This window comes from Bos taurus, chromosome 15, assembly GCF_002263795.3.
Source record: "Bos taurus isolate L1 Dominette 01449 registration number 42190680 breed Hereford chromosome 15, ARS-UCD2.0, whole genome shotgun sequence".
Lineage (NCBI taxonomy): Eukaryota > Metazoa > Chordata > Mammalia > Artiodactyla > Bovidae > Bos > Bos taurus.
The window spans coordinates 38,457,706-38,477,620 of record NC_037342.1 but is presented as its reverse complement, the minus strand read 5'-3'; the positions used below and the strand labels follow the sequence as shown (position 1 = coordinate 38,477,620).

Here is a 19,915-nt window from a genome sequence, read left to right as displayed (position 1 = left end):
GATCCAGGAGGATGAAAGAATCGATGGAGCCTTTTTTTTTTTTTTTTAAAGATAGAGGAGACTTACTGAAAACTTGGAACAAAATATTTGGGGGCACCTTTTCACCCTTCACCCAGCCCTCAGACTTCCTGGGACCCTAGTGAAACAGGATTGATCCATGGCAAACACTGATTCCCCAAACTCCCAAAGCCTCTGCCCTCATGCTACCAGCTTGTTAAGGGAAAGGAATTTTCCTTTGGTTTTCCCATACCCCAGTCTCCCCTTTCCTCTTCCAAATCTCATTAGGAAGTCAAATTAGGAAGCCTCCATGCAGCCAAGTTTTGCTTTGCAGAAACAGCCCTGCCCCTCCTTGTGAGCCTGCTCGATTGAGGTTAATGGGATTCCAGCCTCCCTCGGGCCAGTGGAAAGCCAGGGTGACCTACTTTGTGAGGTCCTGCCCGGCAAAACTGACTTGTTTTTCAATGATCTTCATCTTTATCCCCAGGACCACTTCTCAAAGGACAGCCACGAATGAACAAATTAGCTGCTGACTTGTTTAGCTCAATAAATCAAGCTGCAGGTCCAACAGCCCAGAGCACAGGTAGAGACCGGAAAGACAAATTCTGAGCAAAACGCACGTCCTTCATGAGTTCCTCCAGTACTGGAGTAGAAAATGCCCATCTTTCCTCAAATCAGTGCTGAATTTTCACCACCCAGTTCCTCCAGTTTAATCTGTTAGGAATTACTGAATCTTTTAAAAATAATTTTTATTCCCTTTCTTATAATGTATCCTGTAAATCATCCCCTTAATTATTCCCAGCCATTCTGTTTAATTAACATGTGTTTAGTCAGGTCTGTTTGCGAGAAAAATGAGAGGTTAAATAGAGACATGGTCCTCACCCTTTCCAAAAATCATGCCTCTGGAGGGTCTGTGCTCCCTTACTCATTTCAGTCATGGTTCCCAGGGGGCCAGACGCATCTTTCTCTCAAATCAGGGCTGGAAGTTTCAGAGCCCTCCAGTCTCCTGGAGAACCTGTCCAAGACCACTAATTTCCTCAAGATTGTAAAAAAAGACTGGCTTTGAACCTGAGAAGCCAACAGTAGATCTAAATGGGCCAGATGGACCTGGAACCCTAGATGCCTCTAGGTTATATACAGTTTTCCAAGGTAGAAACCTCATGGAAACATTTCTCCACCCACACAGAACTTCAACTTAGTGAATGACTCTGGCGCCACCTAGTGTCAAGATTGAGTTTCTGCAACTTTGAAAGCTTTGTATTGGAGATTATTTGAAATGAACAAAAGGGACAAAATGTGACTTGAGTCTCACTGATGGTTGTTGTTCAGTTGCTAAGTCTGGTCAGACTCTTTGCGACCCCATGGACTCCAGGATCCTCTGTCCTTCAGTGTCTCCTGGAGTTTGTGCAAATTCATGTCCATTGAGTTGGTGATGCTATCTATCTCATGGTCTGCCGCTCCGTTCTTTTGCCTTCAATCTTTCCTAGCATCATGGTCTTTTCCAACAAGTCAACTCTTTGCATCAGATGGCCAAGTATCAAAGCTTCAGCAACAATCCTTCCAATGAGTATTCAAGGTTGATTTCCTTTAGGGTTGACTGGTTTGATCTCCTTGCAGTCCAAGGGACTCTCAAGAGTCTTCTCCAGCACCACAGTTCGAAAGCATCAATTCTTCAGCGAGAGTCTAACTGATACAGATCTGTAACTTAGATTGATATAGTAAGTCTAGATTGGTATAGAAAGACCATGCTGCTGCTAAGTTGCTTTAGTCGTATCCGACTCTGTGCGACCCCATAGACGGCAGCCCACCAGGCTCCCTGTCCCTGGGATTCTCCAGGCAAGAACACTGGAGTGGGTTGCCATTTCCTTCTCCAATGCATGAAAGTGAAAAGTGAAAGTGAAGTCGCTCAGTCGTATCCGACTCCTAGCGACCCCATGGACTGCAGCCTACCAGGCCCCTCCATCCATGGGATTTTCCAGGCAAAAGTACTGGAGTGGGTTGCCATTTTGTTTTTGAAAGTTTTGTTTAGAAAAGCTGAATGAGAAGGAAATCCGCATTTACCAAGTCATAGTATAAATCCGCATTTACCAAGTCATAGTATAATGCCCAGAGAAGGCAGTGGCACCCCAGTACTCTTGCCTGGAAAATCCCATGGATGGAGGAGCCTGGTAGGCCGCAGTCCATGGGGTCGCTAAGAGTCAGACATGACTGAGCGACTTCACTTTCACTTTTCATTTTCATGCATTGGAGAAGGAAATGGCAACCCACTCCAGTGTTCTTGCCTGGAGAATCCCAGGGACGGGGGAGCCTGGTGGGCTGCCGTCTACGGGGTCACACAGTGTCGGAGACGACTGAAGCGACTTAGCAGCAGTATAATGCCAGTCATGATGATAAGCAGTTTCCTCACTAAAAGCCCTGGGGTGGGTCTGAGGATGCTCCCATTTTGCAGATTAGTAACTGCAAAGGGAGGTGAAGTCAAAGCTGCTGCCACATCTAGAGGTTTCTTCCAGTCCCCTTTCCCCCCGCCCCCACACCACGCTGCCTCTCTGAATGTAAAAAGACAAAACATATTTCCATGCCTTCATTGTGTTTTCATTTTTCTGGTATGAATTATCCGTTTATAACTTTCTTACCTATTAGAATCGTCAGGTTTTGTTTTCACAGATTTAGACTAGCTCTGTAGGTACTATGCTCATGCTTAGTGGCTCAGTCCTGTCTGACTCTTTGCGACCCCATAGACTGTAGCCCACCAGGCTCCTCTGTCCATGGAATTCTCCAGGCAAGAATATGGAGTGGGTTGCCATGCCCCTCTCCAGGGGACCTTCCCGACCCAGGGATCAAACCCACATCTCCTGCATTGGCAGGCAGATTCTTTACCACTGCACCACCTGGGAACTCTGTTTGTACTATAGACATTAATATTTGTCAGTCACACTAGAGGGAGACATTTTTTTGCCAGCACATCATTCTTCCGTTCTATTTCAACATTGTTCTTTCCATTATGCGGATATTTTTGGTTGGTATATTATTCAATTAGTTACTTTTGTGACTGCTTTTATAGTTTCAAAGCTGAAAAAATTAATGTTTCTCTAACAGATCAGAACACTTGACTTCTTTCCTATGATCTGGTTGTTTTCTACTTAACTCTGAGGTTTTGCTGTTTGGGGGAATTTGATGTGTGTGATATAAGATGTGACTCCTATATATTTTTAAACTGCAATTAAGTTACCCCAACCCCACTTGCTGCATGATCTGTTCTCTCCCTCAGTTGTTTATGAGTCCTTATCTAAAGTTTCTGGACTCTTCACTCTGGGCCACTGATTTATATTTCTGTTTTTCTATTTTACATTTAGATTTCATTTATTTATTTTTGGCTGCACTGTGTCTTTGTCGCCGCACGCAGGCTTTCTCTGTGTGCCGTGTGCAGGCTTCTCACCATGGTGGCTTCTCTTGTTACGGAGAACAGGCTCTCGGGTCCGCGGGCTCTAGTTGTGGCACACAGGCATGAGGAATCTTCCCGGACCAGGGATCGAACTTGTGCCCCTTACACTGGCAGGCAGATTCTTAACCACTGGACCACCAGGGAAGTCCATCTTATCCTGAGTATTACACCATTTTAATTATCATGCTTTATAATATATTCTGATACATAGTATGGCCAGGACAACTCTCTTTCCCAGAAAAGTGATAAAAATGTAAATCCCAGATAGAAAAAATAAGATCAAATTAACAAAACACTATGTATGGGAAGACATAGAATATAAGAAAAGATGAATAAGAATTTTTATTATGAATTAAAGAATTCCAATCATATCTAGCATTTTCTAAAGAAAACTCACATATATTTTTATCATTTCCTTATTTTAAACAGCATTTTTAATTATAAAAGTAATAAATACTTTGAGGTAACTTTAAAATTAGATCTGAAGGCCAAAGCAAGTGCAAGAGCTCTATATTCATTTCCTAGATTAACTCATTTATTTCAAAAAGCATTTGAGGAGAACCTACTGCATGCCGAGTTCTAGACCAGGCCCTGGGGTACAGCTGTGAACAGGACAAAAATGGCCCTTCCTCTTTTGGAACCTACCAGAACAGAGAGAAAGAAGAAACTCCAAGGAAAGAGTGAGTTCAACATGCTCTGGGAAGGTGCACCTAAGCAATTTGAGGGGGAGAGAGGAAACATTTCCTCCAGAGTATGTCACGTAAGCCAGATGCAACTGAAGGTATTAGAAAACCATCCCCAGACTTTTAGACATTCAAATTTACCATATTACTCAATTACCACATGACCGGGTGTTTTGTGCAGGGATTGGTTGCCCCAGAACTTCCTATCCCTTGAAACTTACTAAGGTCTGGAGGATACCTCACTCAGGTTACAGACCTGGCCCAAATGCACTAGCAGAAAATGATTTGTATACACCTTGTACAACACAGAAGGTTCTCAGATGGTTACATCCTTCAGCTGGGTAGAGTATCAGGGTGGTGGGTCAGGCGAGGTTTGGTTTATGTTGGTTTGGTTTCTCCAGCTCTGGATCTCTGGGCAGAGCCGCTGTGGTCCTCTTGGGGTGCCATGATGTAGCATCATCCACGGGGTGCAGGATAGGAAAGACTCGCCTGAGCCACAGGCACACGCTCAGGGAGATGGGAAGGTAACAGGTGCAGTGGTCGGTCACTATGGAAATGGAAGAGGAGCCTTCCTCTGAGGCACTGCTGGACTCCCGAGGGCTCGAGATCCAAGCAGTCCCGCTCTGCCCACGTGCCCATGCTCTCTGCCAGGCAGACCCCAGACACGTCCTGTTAATCCCTAAGTGAGCAATACCACAGCTCCCCAGGCTGCAATTCTTGTAGATACCAAGTCTTTAAAGAAGCTGCTCAAAGCTATGACCTACATGCCAGAAAATGTACACATGGGAAAAGGAAACGAGGTCCCGCAATTTGTGCCTAACTAAATAGCAGACTATGTCAGTGGGGCCTTCAGCAGTCTTTAAAGGCTTCCTGACATAGCATCTCCTTTAAGGTGGCAGGTGGGTGATGTCACATGAGGAAACCAAGGCTGGAAGAGTGAGTGAGCTAACCTAATAAGTAGCGGAGCTCATCATCACACGTCCACCTGTTCAGCTGGCCCACTGGACACCTGGCACTGGGATTCCTGCCTGCCGGGCTCCTAGTCTAGTGGGGGCGAGCAAACAGTGAGGATGGGATCACAGCCAAAGGGCACAGCTGAGACCTACACAGAGAGCGTGGAAATGCAGACCAAGGGCACCGGCCTCAGTGCAGGGGATCAGAACAGCTCCCGGAAGAGGTGACTCAGAAACTGAGGCTTGGAAGATGAGCAGACCGGTGAGTCTCAAATTCGAGGCATATTAGAATCATTGAGAGGATTATTAAAACAAAATGCTGGGTCCTACCCTCCCCCCTCCCCAGAGTCTCTAAGTAAATCTGGGGTGACGCCCAATTATTTGCATTTCCAACAACTTCCAACACCGACGCTGCTGGTCCCAGACCACACTCTGAGGAGGAGATCCACCTCCTCAGAGCTCCACCGAAGAGGAGCTTTCCTAGCGGAGACGAGGGCACGTGGGACCTGATGCCAAAGCCAGGCTCAGGCCAGGCTCTTCCTCCACTCAGGTGCCTCCCCTCCACCTAGACTGCCATCAGGCTAGAATGTGAGGTGCATCCAGGAAGGCTTCCCTCGCCTGGCCTCTATTTTCTGATCTCCATCTGACCCTTCGATGCTGCTTCACTCAGTAACATTTTGCCAGGTGCCAGGCACTGGGCTAAGGATCGGATGTGAGTTTTCACTAAACACTCACAATAACCCTTTGGGGTAGATGATAGAGGGAATCCCCATTCTACAGATTGGGACACTGAGGCACAGAAAGGTTTGGTCATTTCAAGGATGCACAGCTCTAAGAGGTGGCGTGGGGTGTGCACCCAGGTTTCCCACCTGCTCTGCTCGTGGTCTGATCCCATCCGGCCTGCCCAAGGGACCCAGTTCCACCAAGCCCAGCCAGGCCTGGAGTCATCGCTTTCAGGGGCCAGGTGAGAGCAGCCAGAAACAGCTGGTCCCAAACAGAGCAGCAGAGGGACGCCCCAAACAGCTGCCAGCCAGACCGAATAGACGAGCTGGTCCCCAGCCAAGGATTCCCCACAATCAGCAGCCTGGGAGGTGAGGGAGAGTCAGGAAGAGCTGCCTTCACACTGTGGCCTCACCAGCTGCGTCTCTGAGCTCATTAACTTCTGTGTGCTTTCTTTTCTACAAAATGAGATAATAAATTCCAACCCCACAGGAGTGTCATGAGGGGAAAATAGTGTAGCTGTGCCACCAAGTGTGCGCTGAGTGAGCACAGCTCTCCCACCATGCTTCTTGGTCTCATCCAGCTCTGGCCACTCCTAGGACCCCTTCTTGGGAACATGAAGGGATGGTGTTTGAAGAACTGCCTCCCATAGCTTGCGGGTCATCAGCCAAAGGTCTTTGGCTCTATCACTGGGTCCTTGCTCACCCACTGGAGGAAACGGCCTGGGGACCAGCTGTGAGGTGATGGGTGAGCTCTGGTGCCAGGGCAGCACTCTGCTCTAAGCAGCCTCTGGAGGGCAATGAGGCAGCAGGCTGGGGAGATGTCCCCCTGATGGCACAATGTAGCTCTAGAGAGTTAAAGTGGGGGAACTTAGAAATTGATGATGAAAAGAATACGGACCTCGAACTGAGATTGACTTAGGTCTCCATTCTCCCACTTTGCGACTTTGGACAGGTCACATAAAACCCTCTGAGCCTCAGCTTTCCCATCCATAGGTTGGAGTCAACAGTCCTTACCCCAGGTGTGCTCTGAGGCATCACTGAGAATGTATAAGGAAAGGCTTGGGGCACCACATGCAGTTTTTATCTGTCACGTTCATCTCACATCCAGTGCAGCTGGGTGCACACCCAGCTTACAGAACTTGTTCATTCGTTTATTCAGTAACATCGGTTGAGCATCTACACTGTGCCAGGCACTGGAAATAAAGCCAGAAAGACAGAATCCCTGCTATCCCAGAGCTTATACTCCAGAAAGGAATGACAGTCAATAAACAGTTAAATAAGAAAATAAACAAGTAGTTAAGTGCTGAAGACACATTAAAACTGGATAGGGAGGTAGCATATGGCTCCCTCCAAGCATGGCCAATGGATGGGCTCAGAGAGAGAAACCAGCCATGGCCAAAGATGGAGACCAAGAATCCCCCTTCTCTCTCTCTCATCCTTTAGCCATTGTCTGCCCAGATGTCCCTCGGAGCATGCACCCCCAGGGCCCCAAAAGTGACGGTCTCCGTATTTGTTTCTAGGAGAGCAGCACCCTCGGCTGAATTTTCAGTGGACAGGACGCGCCACTTGATGTCCTTCCTGACCATGATGGGCCCCAGCCCCGACTGGAACGTGGGCCTGTCCGCAGAGGATCTGTGCACCAAAGAGTGCGGCTGGGTCCAGAAGGTGGTGCAGGACCTGATTCCCTGGGACGCGGGCACCGACAGCGGGGTGACCTATGAGGTGTGTGTGTGCCTGCAGTGGCAAGTGACAGACCTCCCTGCCCGGGCCTGTTCTGGGGGCACTGGCCTCAGGGGTGAGGCTGGCTCAGGCTCTGAGCCAGATGAACTCACAGTCCAGCAGGGGAGCCCCGCAGGGTCCCATCATCATGTACTCACAAGCTGTGTGACTCAGGCTCTGGGAAGTGCCTGTCCAGATGGTCAGGAGAGCACAGGGAGGGGGTCTGCTAAAGAGAGGTTCAGAGATAAGCAAAGGAATGGCAGGCAAAAGGCACAGAGGCTGAGAGAGAGAGAGAAGGGGAACAGAAAGAAGATGATGTTCATCAAGCCGGACCATATTCCCAAGGCTTCCAGACGGCCAGCCTAAGGAGTTTGGATTCTCCCGTGTTGTCAATATTTTTCAGATACAGCCAGCATACCAACTGCATCAAAATCTGGAGCCATCAGAAAACTAGGGGTAGAACAATCTAGAACAGATGTTGGTAAACTGTGGTTTGGAACCAAACCTGGAGCTTTGGAATCCGGCCTCACACATTTTGATCCCATGTTGTCTGGGGCTGCTTTCTCACTACAGATTTGACTCATTGCAACAGACACAGCATGGGCCATGAAGCCTGAAATATTTACCACCTGACCCTCTGCGGATAAACATTCACGGATGCCTGGTCTAGTAGGAAGAACTCTGGATTCAGGCCAACCTGGTTCAGCTGTATCCTAGCTGGAAATGGCTCTCTGAAACTTGGCATCTTCATCTGGGATTAGTCCTACTGTGTACACAGGAGAATTTGAAAGTATAGATCCACAAATGTCCATGCATAACACTTGGCATGAACCAAATTCTATAAATATAAATATCAGTTGTACTTGTTAAGTTCCTGTCAAGGTTTTTGTTCTGATCATATATCAAATTGTTAATTTCCCACTCTGTATCTGTGTATTTTTTCCATTGCAGTCACCCAACAAGCCCACAATTCCCCAGGAGAAAATCCGACCCCTGACCAGTCTGGACCATCCTCAGAGTCCTTTTTATGATCCAGAGGGTGGATCCATCACTCAAGTAGCCAGAGTTGTCATCGAGAGAATCGCCCGGAAGGTACTGGGTTACAGCTCACCCTGGCACAGACCCCTCCCATCAGGAGACTGGACCCCTTTCTGCTCTAGAATCATGGGGTCCCTGGTATACTTAGGATGTGGTATTCCAGGGCCTCTTAGAGTTTCTAGACACAAATTATCCCTACGATATAAATAAGCAAAATGAACATGGAGGAATGATGTGATGCTCAACCAAATGATTTACTCCAGGTAACTAGGCTTCATGGTAAGTGCCATAATCAATTACTAATGTCTGCCATGGGCTTCCCTGGTGGATCAGTCGGTAAATAATCTGCCTGCAATGCGGAAGGCATGGGTTCAATCCTTGGTTTGAGAAGATTCCCCTGGAGGAGGGCATGGCAACCCATTCCAGTGTTTTTTGCCTGGAGAATCCCCACGGACAGAGGAGCCTGGCAGGCTATAGTTCAAAGGGTTGCAGAGTCAGACACGACTGAGCGACTAAGCACAGCACACAGCCATGGGTCAGGAGTGGGAAGTTGTGGCTTTACTGCCATTTCTTCTTTCAGTCAGATTGTAAAAGTTGGCCCACAACTCTGCCACGGCCTAGGGTTTATACACAGGGTGGGCATTCAATTTTATATCCTCCCTCATCTTCCTCCCATACAGTCCACTCTCTAATGAGGGCCCTCCAACTAAAATTCCTTTTGCAGGGGGAACAGTGCAATATTGTGCCCGACAATGTCGACGATATTGTAGCAGACCTGGCTCCAGAAGAGAAAGATGAAGGTAAGCTGCCTTCCTTTATTGCAGGTGGCAACATACATTGGGAATAAAAGATAAACTATCTTTGGGGAAAGCAATTTGCTAACATGTTTAAAAAGCCACAGAAAAACCCTTTGACTTGATGATCCCTGTTTTAAGAAAGATTTTTGCTTGGGAGATAATCGAAGTAAGGCTAAGGCTAGGCACAAAGTATCAGGGAAATGGTGAAGGCTTGACACTGGAATATGCATTCAACACTATCAGGCCTTTAAAGTGTCATGTAAATGGCATCCGCATTGGCTTCATGGGACTCAGATGACTCTCCACTATGATTCTCACACTAGCCTGTGAGGCAGGAGTGGTCCAATCACTTCCGCAACAAGGGAAGTCAGCCAGACCCTAGAGTCAGGAGGCAGTGGCACAGCCCTGGCTTCAGCTTAGAGTATCTCACAGCATCTGGAGCTGAACGAGCTGGGCTCTCCTCCCCGGGCACTGGGCGAGAAGCCCACCTTGCTGCATTTCCTCAACTGTAAGATGGGGATAATAACAGAGCCTGCCTCCTAGGGAGTTGTGGTCCTTACCACAACTGATGGGACGGATAAAGTTCTTAGAATGATGCTGGCACACAGTAAGTGCTCAGTGAACACTGACGATCCTTAATCTCATCATTACACTGTGTGTGGGATCCTGGGAAGGTGAGCAACAACACAGAAAAAGCCTACGCTTCCCCAAATTGCCCATGATATGCCTGCATCCGTGTGGAAACGCTGTCTGCTGAAGTGAGGGCTGGTGTTTGGGTGTTGAGGAGAAGGGACAGTAGGAGAATCTTTCCTTACTATGAGGTTACTTTGATTTGTATTAGTGGGATGCCAAAGTATCATTTTTGAAGGGAAGTGAATGGCTGCTTGCATCGCAGGAGTACCCCGCCTCCCTAAGGCTGGTCAGCCAGCGGGGATTTTCTTGTCCCCATGTGAACTTGTCCAGGGGGAGGGCCAGTCACAGCTCCCATAGGCTCCCAGGGAAAACATCTCACATACTCTTCCCAGATGACACCCCTGAAACCTGCATCTACTCCAACTGGTCCCCGTGGTCCGCCTGCAGCTCCTCCACCTGCGACAAAGGCAAGAGGATGCGGCAGCGCATGCTGAAGGCACAGCTGGACCTCAGCGTCCCCTGCCCCGACACCCAGGACTTCCAGCCCTGCATGGGCCCCGGCTGCAGCGACGAAGGTGAGGAGGCACCCCACCAGCAGCTGGCTGAGAGCAGTTCAGGAAGGGGGGTCCTACCTGGCCATGCCGGCCTCTCCCACCTGGTCTGGCAGTGCCCGCAATGGGCACTATGACCCTGACTAGACTGTCAGTGGGGACTGCCTGCCCAGGGCGACCCTCATCTCCAACAGTATCTTGAGGGCTGTGAACACAGATGTCTCATGACATCAAAAGAATTCTTGAGATTGACTGACCACCCCCAGCCATGCAAGAAAACAGACACAAGTTATTGAAGAGCTAGTAAACATGACAAATTACAGGAGGCAAGCTGCCTATTTCTGGGCCTTACCTCCAATTTCTTTTAAGAAGCAGGTGAACAGGTTGGCCAAGACTGAACCTAGATCCTTGCCCTAATTCTGTTATCCATGCACGGCCTGCCTCAGCCCAGGTCAGAGCCCTCACTTCCTTGCGTCAGAGCCTTTGGACTGATCGCAGTTCTTTCCTTGTAACTGGTCAAAGGTCAGGCTTTAAAAAGTCAGGCTTGAACCACACACCTGCACCACCCATGTCATGCTGGCTGAAGCTACACGTGCTGATTGCTGTGCAAAGGCCAGCTGCCCACCTTCCAAGGTACAATCCTCTCTCTGCCTGAACAGATCTGTACTCTGTGCTCTGATCTTAAGTGTCTCAGAGGCGCAACAAGGCAGTAAGAAGGAATGGGTAGGCTGGGCTGGTTTATAGAAGGAAGAAAACCACTTCCAAGCTGAGGATAACTGAAGAGACCTTACTGCCCCCTGGTGGGTCATTCACTTTCTGGCTCTTCCTAGGGCACGGTCTTAAACAAGCTCTCCTGGATACACTGCACAGTGACTTACGGCTGTCTGTGCCCAGGAGTGAACCCTGCATGCACAGGCAGGGTGCAAGTTGTGACAGCCCTAGCAATGCTGGAGGCACTTTCTCATTCTTGGGGTTGAGATGGTGGGGATGGGTGTACAGTCTGAGGCTTACACTGGGAGCTGAGGTCTTTAACCATCGCCTCCAGAGGGGAGGAATTCCAGTGGCTCCCAGGTGGTAACGATAGTTCTGAAAACGGCTGGGTTATGCCGTTGTTATTTGGTGGTATACAGCAGCAAATTTACCAACGATTTTTAGTTATACAGTTGAGTGGTGTTACACACACACACACACACACACAGAATTATGCAAACATCACCACCTTCCATCTCCAGAACTCTTTCCATCTCACAAAACAAACTCTAGACCTATTAAACACTAACTCTCCAGTCCCCTGATCCCCAGCCCCATGGCAACCATCATTCTGCTTTTAAAGAACTGAAAATTCTAGGTATCTCATATAAGTGGAATCATACAGTATGTCTTTTTTTTGACTGACTTCATTCAGCATAATGTCCTTAGGTTCATCCTTGTTGAAGGACATGTCAGAATTTCCCTGGGTCTAATATGGGTTCCAGCTGTCTTCCACCAGCACTGTCCAGCAACACTGTCCATAGGTTTGGTAACAACACATAGCCTTGACTCCTGTGTACATGTGACTGTGGATGTGTGCAAGCTGGCCTCATGCTGAGATTTCCATCCTTCTTTCTAGCTTCATCTCCCAGTACCACACACAACACACTCCAGACAGGTTGTTGCAAGAGCTAGTCCCTTCACCTTAAATACCGATATTCACCACCCAACCAAAGTGCCCTCCTGTGTAAAATCCACCCCAGAATTCCAAGGAGCTTCTCCCCTTCCAATTCCCTGGGCTTACATCTGCTGTCATATTTTCAATACCTAGAATTATTGCCAGTTTATGTGCCCAACTCTCTTTCTGGAGAAGATTAAAATCCATACTATACACATCTTTTTAACCTCAGTCACCACATACCACTATGCTATGCTAAGTCACTTCAGTCGTGTCCGACTCTGTGTGACCCCGTAGACGGCAGCCCACCAGGCTCCCCCGTCCCTGGGATTCTCCAGGCAAGAACACTGGAGTGGGTTGCCATTTCCTTCTCCAATGCATGAAAGTGAAAAGTGAAAGTGAAGTCGCTCAGTCGTGTCCGACTCTTAGCGACCCCATGGACTGCAGCCTACCAGGCTCCTCCATCCATGGAATTTTCCAGGTAGGAGTACTGGAGTGGGGTGCCATTGCCTTCTCCGACATACCACTAAGCAGCCAGTAAATTTTAATTGACGTGAGTAAATGGATGGATGGATGACTTCATATCCCTCATCCTTTTTTAGAACTAAACAGGCATATATCACTCTCTCATCCATCCAAACGTCTTTCAAATATATTGTCGAGTGAAGGAGTAATCCCCAGTGCTCCATGCACCTGGAGAAAGACATTTCCTTTAAAGAACAATTCCTGGTTTAAAAATATGTGCCCTTTACGTTGGCTTCCGTCCTCAGTTGCCCAAATCCCCCTGCATGCCAGCTGACCGTATAGATTTCTACCCTTGGGGGAGCTCGCTCGGTCAGTGGCGCGAGTCCCAGCAGCATGCCGCCACGGCTGCAGTGTCCGCTCCGTGTTGCAGACGGCTCCACGTGCACCATGTCCGAGTGGATCACCTGGTCGCCCTGCAGCATCTCCTGCGGCACCGGCACGCGGTCCCGGGAGAGGTACGTGAAGCAGTTCCCAGAGGACGGCTCCGTGTGCACGCTGCCCACCGAGGAGACAGAGAAGTGCACGGTCAACGAAGAGTGCTGTGAGTGGGGCGCCGGGGTGGGACGTGCGGGGGCTCAGAGGCTGAGGCTGCCGACGCGCCGCCGCCAACACCACCGGACTCCCCAGCTCCCAGCAGCTGCCTGACGACCGAGTGGGGCGAGTGGGACGAGTGCAGCGCCACCTGCGGGATGGGCATGAAGAAGCGGCACCGCATGGTCAAGATGAGCCCCGCGGACGGCTCCATGTGCAAGGCTGAAACATCTCAGGCAGAGAAGTGCATGATGCCCGAGTGCCGTGAGTGGGCGTGGGGGCGGGGGCGCTGGGGCAGAGGATGGAGGCCCTCAGCACGGGTATTACTGTCGAGGCTGCGCAGGTGCAGGGGGAAATACGGGCCCCCTTCCTGGCAGGGCACTTCCCCTGTAAGATGAAAGCTATGGGTGTGTGGACATCATCCAGACCCAGAGAGTGACCTCCTTTGAAGGAGCAATGCTGAGGTGGCAAGCTGGTGGCCTCTAGATAGCATTCACCTGTAACTGTGTTTTTTATGACCCCAGAGTATCTTTTCCAGGGGGTATACATGTAGGCAGGTTGTACATTCCCCTTCTTGTTCTATTGGACTTGCCTGTGGCCCCATAAAGCAATACATCTGCTCTACACACAAATGTCATAGGCCCACACATCACTACATGCACCCAAGTACATTCTAGGGATTTCAGTGCCCAAGTGTCCAAAACCACATCATTGAGCCCATCTTTTAGCACATGGTTCTTGGGGCATGTGGAATGTTTCTGTCTCTAGTAAGACCCTATTTAGACCCTCAGGGTGTTTCAAGTGGGGAAGTGTGTATTCGTATAACAGAGCCACATTATGAGCTCCAGCTGGGCCAGGGGAAATGCAGGAGAATGACAAGAATAGTTAGTGATTTGCTGAGCCACTCCTGGCTCCATAAAGGTCACTTGGGTTATCTAAACCCACTGGTCAATTTCAATTTACTCAAGGGGCCTGAGTGGGGGACAAAGGGTAGGGGGGAACCAGATCAAAGAAAGCAAAGGGAGCCTGTTCTCAGTGGCAAACCTGGCTCTTGGTCTAGACACCATCCCATGCTTGCTATCCCTGTGGTCTGAGTGGAGTGACTGCAGCGTGACCTGTGGGAAGGGCATGCGGACCCGCCAGCGGATGCTCAAGTCTCTAGCCGAACTCGGGGACTGTAATGAGGAGCTGGAGCAGGTGGAGAAGTGCATGCTGCCTGAATGCCGTAAGTCCTGGCGCTCCTGGGAGCCACCTCTCCTCCTCTTAACCAGGCCTGCATGATGCTCATATTGCTAGGCCCTGCAGTAGGACTGCTGGTTGGAGAATCCCACTACTGTCTATGAGATACCCAAACTGCTGTTAAGTCTAAACAGGAGACTTAGATGGAAAACAGCACAGGTTCAATAAAACTTAATTTTGTAGTTCCCCACTCACCCCGTCTCCCCCAGTTTAGAGGCTAGTCTGACCCATGGGTTTTCCAATTTTTAAATTCTATTCCTCCCCACCTGTGACCGTTTTATTTACCCATGACCAGAAGGTGGACATTAACCAGTGGTTCCCTGATATGAAGACAGGCCAGCAAGTAGAGCCCTCAAAAGCCCCATACCCACCCTCATCCACTCTCAAATCTCTATGACCAGCTGAATTTATTATCTAAGAAGAGAACCCATTTTTCTGGTTAGTCTTCCCAGAGAACTTCTCTTCAGGTGGTGGAAAGTCAGACTCGTTTGCTAGGATCTGTTTTTCTGGCTTCCTCTGAAATGCACTTGCAGCCTCTGTGCTTCCTCTCCCTTGCAATTACTCAGGCTGCCTGCCTAGAGGCAGATCCCAGCTCTGTCCCTTACTGGCTATATAAATCTCAGCACATTATTTAGCAACCCTCTCCCTCATCCGCTCTGAGAATTAAACCATATAACTAGTACAAAGTGCTGAGCCCACCAAGGAAGTGTGAGCCTCCACAGCTCATCGGAGCTGGGGCTCTGGAATCTTGTGAGACGCTGTTACCAACTTAAACAAAACTCTATATCCACAGGGCCCAGTGAATGGAGAGAGAAGAAAAAGAACATTTATGGAACACTCACTGTGGGCCAGGAACTGGGCTGAGAGTATTATTACTTCACTCAATTCTCACAACCTAATAAGAAAAATATTGTTATCCCTATGTTGTAGATGGGAAAGCTACCAGAGCTCCCACAGGGAGAGAAGGGCAGACCATGAACAAAATGAGTTCTTCCTAGATCCAGCCAGCCTGGCCCCCACTTTGCAGAGACAGTGCAATTTGGAATCAACTGCCTCCCTAGAAGACATCCTGAGAATCACTCAGAGGTGTTAGCTTTCCTCCATGTGTGTGAGATGCTGGCTTAATGAGAATTGGCTGGATCTGTTATCATGATAAGCCATGACACCACTTGCTCCTTCCCTATTGAATTTTCTGTCTCTGACTCCTGTGTTTTGATGATCACCATAAGACCCAGGATGATGTGAGAACAAGAGACGCTATCTGGCTCTTACTGCAAAAGTCACAGTGTCCTTAGATTAGTCCACAGGGGTAAATGGCACAGTGAGCTGTGCCTTCCATCAGGGAATCAGGGTCCTTGGCTGTGGAAAGCTGGTGTGTGCCACCTGAGGCTAATTTGACAACATTCTAGAAGCTTAGAGAGAGCAAAAGGCTCTGAGCTAATCTTTAAAGTCCCTCCAAAAGCCTTTTCAAATCATAAAGGGGGCACAGTATGTGGGTTTCAGTTGGGGCACAAATTCTGCATCCACTGCTTACCAACCATGTGGACTGGATAGTCAGTCTGTCCCCTGGAGCCTCAGTTTCTTCCATAAAAATGGGGTAACAGTACCTGCTTTGCATTTTCCAGAGGCTTGTGTTGAGATGTTAAAGAACAGTTAAGTATATAGATCTTGTTTCAGATGTGAGATACACTCATGCCCATCTGTGTCTTGCCAGCCATTGACTGTGAGCTCACGGAGTGGTCCCAGTGGTCGGAATGTAACAAGTCATGTGGGAAAGGACACATGATTCGAACCCGCATGATCCAAATGGAGCCTCAGTTTGGAGGCACACCCTGCCCAGAGACTGTACAGCGGAAAAAGTGCCGCATCCGGAAATGCCTCCGAAATCCATCCATCCAGAACCTGCGCTGGAGGGAGGCCCGAGAGAGCCGGAGGAGTGAACAGCTGAGGGAGGAGTCGGACGGGGACCAGTTTCCAGGTACTGCCCCCAAGTATGGGCTGGCATTCAGGGAGATGTCAAAGCAGTATGGGTCTTGTAGGAGTCTGCTAGTAAAAGAAGGGTGTTTCTAGGGAGCAGGCATTGTTACTGCAAAGGCATGGAGATACCCAAGAACAAGATATGTTCAAATGGTAAGTGGGCTCTAGAAGAACACACAGTATTCTGTGTGGGGAGGCAGGAAACCAGGCTGCAGACAGAGGACAGGGACCAGAACAGGAAAGGTCTACTGGCTGCTGAGGACTTGATCCTGCAGGTGAAGGTTTCAAGTAACAGACTGACTTTAACAGGCCTGTGTTGAGTGGTCTGGAGGTGGCAAAAACGGAAGCACGAAGACTGGTTTAAATTTTCTCTGTAGACAAGGAGAAAGCTTATGTGTCCCCCTCCTTCAGTATAACTTAAGGAGTTCCAAAACTAAAAAAAAAAATCCCACTTAGGGCTTCACTGCTGAATAAGCTGGTCCCAGCCAAGAGCGCAATATCAGCAAAACAATGAAACAATAGCTGGGAATAGCTTTTTGTCTAATATCATTTCCATAGTCTAATATAAATATAAAATCAATAGCAAGTAATAAGTCATTAGCAAAACAAAAAAGTTGAGAAATGTGCATTAAAATGACATATGACATAACATCTATTTAGAATGCATTCCAGTATCAAATGACAAACTTCAACAATGCAAAGACCGCAATCATCTTCACACCAACCTAATATACACAGTGCTTTTTTTTTTTTTTTAAATTAAGATCTAACCTAATCTTGGGGGTCAGGGAAGTTTTCTTTGAGAAAGGCAAGTCTATTTACATGGGAAAATAATCAATTATACCTGAGTTTACTTGATACTGGGGAAGCTAAGTATTTGGGACAGCAAAGCACTAGAGGAAGTGGTTACTTGCTCCTTGGCTGGTTGCTGCATTAATGAGCCACTACAAAACAAATGAAATTTACAGGATTCTGTAGGGTAGTTACTTGGATTGACTTAGCTGGATGACTCCTGCGGGGTTTAGCTTAGGCTTATTTGAGTGGCTGCTGTCAGGTGGTGGCTCAGGTAGGGCTGGCAAGTCTAGAATGGTCTCGCCTGTGTTTCTGGGGCCTCTCTCCACGTGGTCTCCCCAGCAGATAGTCACACTTGCTTACACAGTGGTGGAAAAGGTTCCCAAGGGCTTTTTTTCAAGCCATGCTTGCTCTTGTCCCATTGGCCAAAAGCAAGTCATACAGCCAAACCCAGATTCTAGGGGTGGAGGAGGAGACTCTGCTCCTTGATGGGGAAGAGCTGCAAAGTATTAATGGACCATTTTAATAGTCAATCAGCTATGAGCTAACATATGTGATAAGAACTCTAATAACTTAATGAGAACTCAACAAAGTATTACATACAGAGCAGAGAAGTCCAGACAACTACCTAGGTTTGACAGTTGTTTACTAGAGTTCAGTCTCCTGTTCTTCCCGCCATGTCTGTTGGCCTAATCAGGCCTTCTCACGCTTTCAGGCTGCAGGATGCGCCCTTGGACAGCCTGGTCAGAATGCACCAAACTGTGCGGAGGAGGGATCCAGGAACGCTACATGACTGTGAAGAAGAGGTTCAAAAGCTCCCAGTTTACCAGCTGCAAAGACAAGAAGGAGATCAGAGCGTGCAACGTCCATCCGTGTTAACCAGGGTACACGTGTCCCAGGGCTGCACTCTAGACCCCCAGAGGCAATGGCTGGATCGTTTGTTTGCTTGTTTAAGGCAGTTTCAATTGTGTACACTAGTTTTCATTTCTGCAGGGGGGTCCGCCCAGTAGTCCTGTGGATGCTACGGCCACCCTTCTGTACACTTCTTGGTGGGCACAGACTGGGGGTGGGGGCATGGGGCTCCCTCATCCTTAGCCGGCCCTCCTCCAGCACAAGTGAGTAGTGCCAGTCACCTGTGCTGAACAGAACGTGTCCCTCTCAAGCATCCACCTGGGCGGCAGGACAGAGACCCTGGCTTCCCCAACATGGAGAGGCAGCTGTGCCCGCAGCTGACCCTGTGCATCGGTGCCAGGGCGCAGCAGCAGGGAGACTTTCCTGATTGGGTGGGAATGAGAGCAGAGTCCCCTCATTCTTGCCTGTGGCCTGCTTGCTCTTGCAGCAAACTACTGTTTGCTTGTCTCTTCTCATTTAGTGGAACTTTAGGGTCCCTTGTTGAGTCTCCTCAGTCATCAACAGTTCTTGGGGAAACAGCTGGCAAACATGAAGAGAAGCACTGATGTTGGGTGGCTTTTCTTCTTTCACTGAGAAATTCTGAATCCAGTATCTCAACCCGATACTCCAAAGGAAAAAAATGATGGCTGCTTTTTAAAAAAAATATAACCAGTTCTTACACCTGAGGTAAAACATACTGAGTCTAGAAATTATTATTCCCTTCTTTTGGGTTTTTTTGGATATAATTCTCTTAGGAAGCCAGCCTTAGGAACCTTGTGATCCTAGATCCTTACTAGAACCACAGCAGCAAAATTGGCCTCTAGAGCAGTCCCAGGCTTGAGTTTTTTTAAACCTTCCAACACAGACTTTTAAATCAGCAAACCAGTTTCTAACAAGAAAACCTTTTTTTCAGTTATGCAAACATTCTGCCGAGTTTGTCTGCAGTCCACCAAGCCATTCCTTCAACAAAAATACTATCTTAGAACTTGAAAGGGTTTTTACAGTCATAAAATTTTATATGTAGAGAGAAAAAGTGTTTCAGAGACCAAGACAAATCCAGGGAGAAAGGAATGTCACAGAATCAAGTTAGCAGAAAAATCTGGTGGGAAGTCAAACGTACATACATCAGCCCTCCACACCAAGGGTCTGGTCCTCTGACACCACCACAGGGAGGGTCATGGTTTTCCGTTCCCTTCCACACACAAGCACACCAAATTCAGGGAGACTGACTACCAAGGATTAGTGTAAAAGGACGTTTTACCAACTTGAGTCCATCAGCAGTTTCTACTCACTCATTTACTGTTAAAATCACTGTTCTGCTCTTGTTGCAGGCCTTCTTTATCGTGCTTAATCCAAATATGTACCATGGATGAGATGCATACAATGCTTTGAATACACTACTTTAAGAATTTGCATTGAATACTTCAGGATATTCCAAACACAACATTATATATATATATATATATGCTACAGCCTTGAATCTGTACTGTTTTAACTACGAGAGAGACTATTCAATAAAAAACTCATTGGGTCTGTCTTTTGTGTTTTAAACTAATTCAGTGTTCAGAAGGTTGGGTCTTTTTTTTTTTTACAATTGTTATCCATTTCAGTCATACTCAGTAAGAGATATGCCTTTTGCACCCTCATTCTGGAGGGACCACTACTCCATTGCTGAGCTTTCTGGGGGTCTGAATTGTTTCCAACATTATTTTTTTAATCCTTCAAGTGAACTGCTTTCTCCTCCCTTGTACAAAGCAGTACAAAATATAAATAAATA

The 19,915-nt window shown here is 48.0% G+C and overlaps 1 protein-coding gene across 1 annotated transcript in view; it reads left to right on the top strand.

Annotated features, from left to right (window-relative positions):
* SPON1 (spondin 1) overlaps nt 1-19,637 on the top strand; it is a 315,018-nt gene extending 295,381 nt beyond the window's left edge. The window contains 9 exon segments of the mRNA NM_174743.2: nt 7,318-7,519; nt 8,468-8,608; nt 9,279-9,354; nt 10,377-10,559; nt 13,079-13,249; nt 13,336-13,503; nt 14,300-14,464; nt 16,193-16,456; nt 17,963-19,637. Coding sequence (NP_777168.1) covers nt 7,318-7,519; nt 8,468-8,608; nt 9,279-9,354; nt 10,377-10,559; nt 13,079-13,249; nt 13,336-13,503; nt 14,300-14,464; nt 16,193-16,456; nt 17,963-18,126 — 1,534 coding nt within the window. The 3' untranslated portion in view covers nt 18,127-19,637.
* Nucleotides 19,638-19,915: the final 278 nt, after the last annotated feature.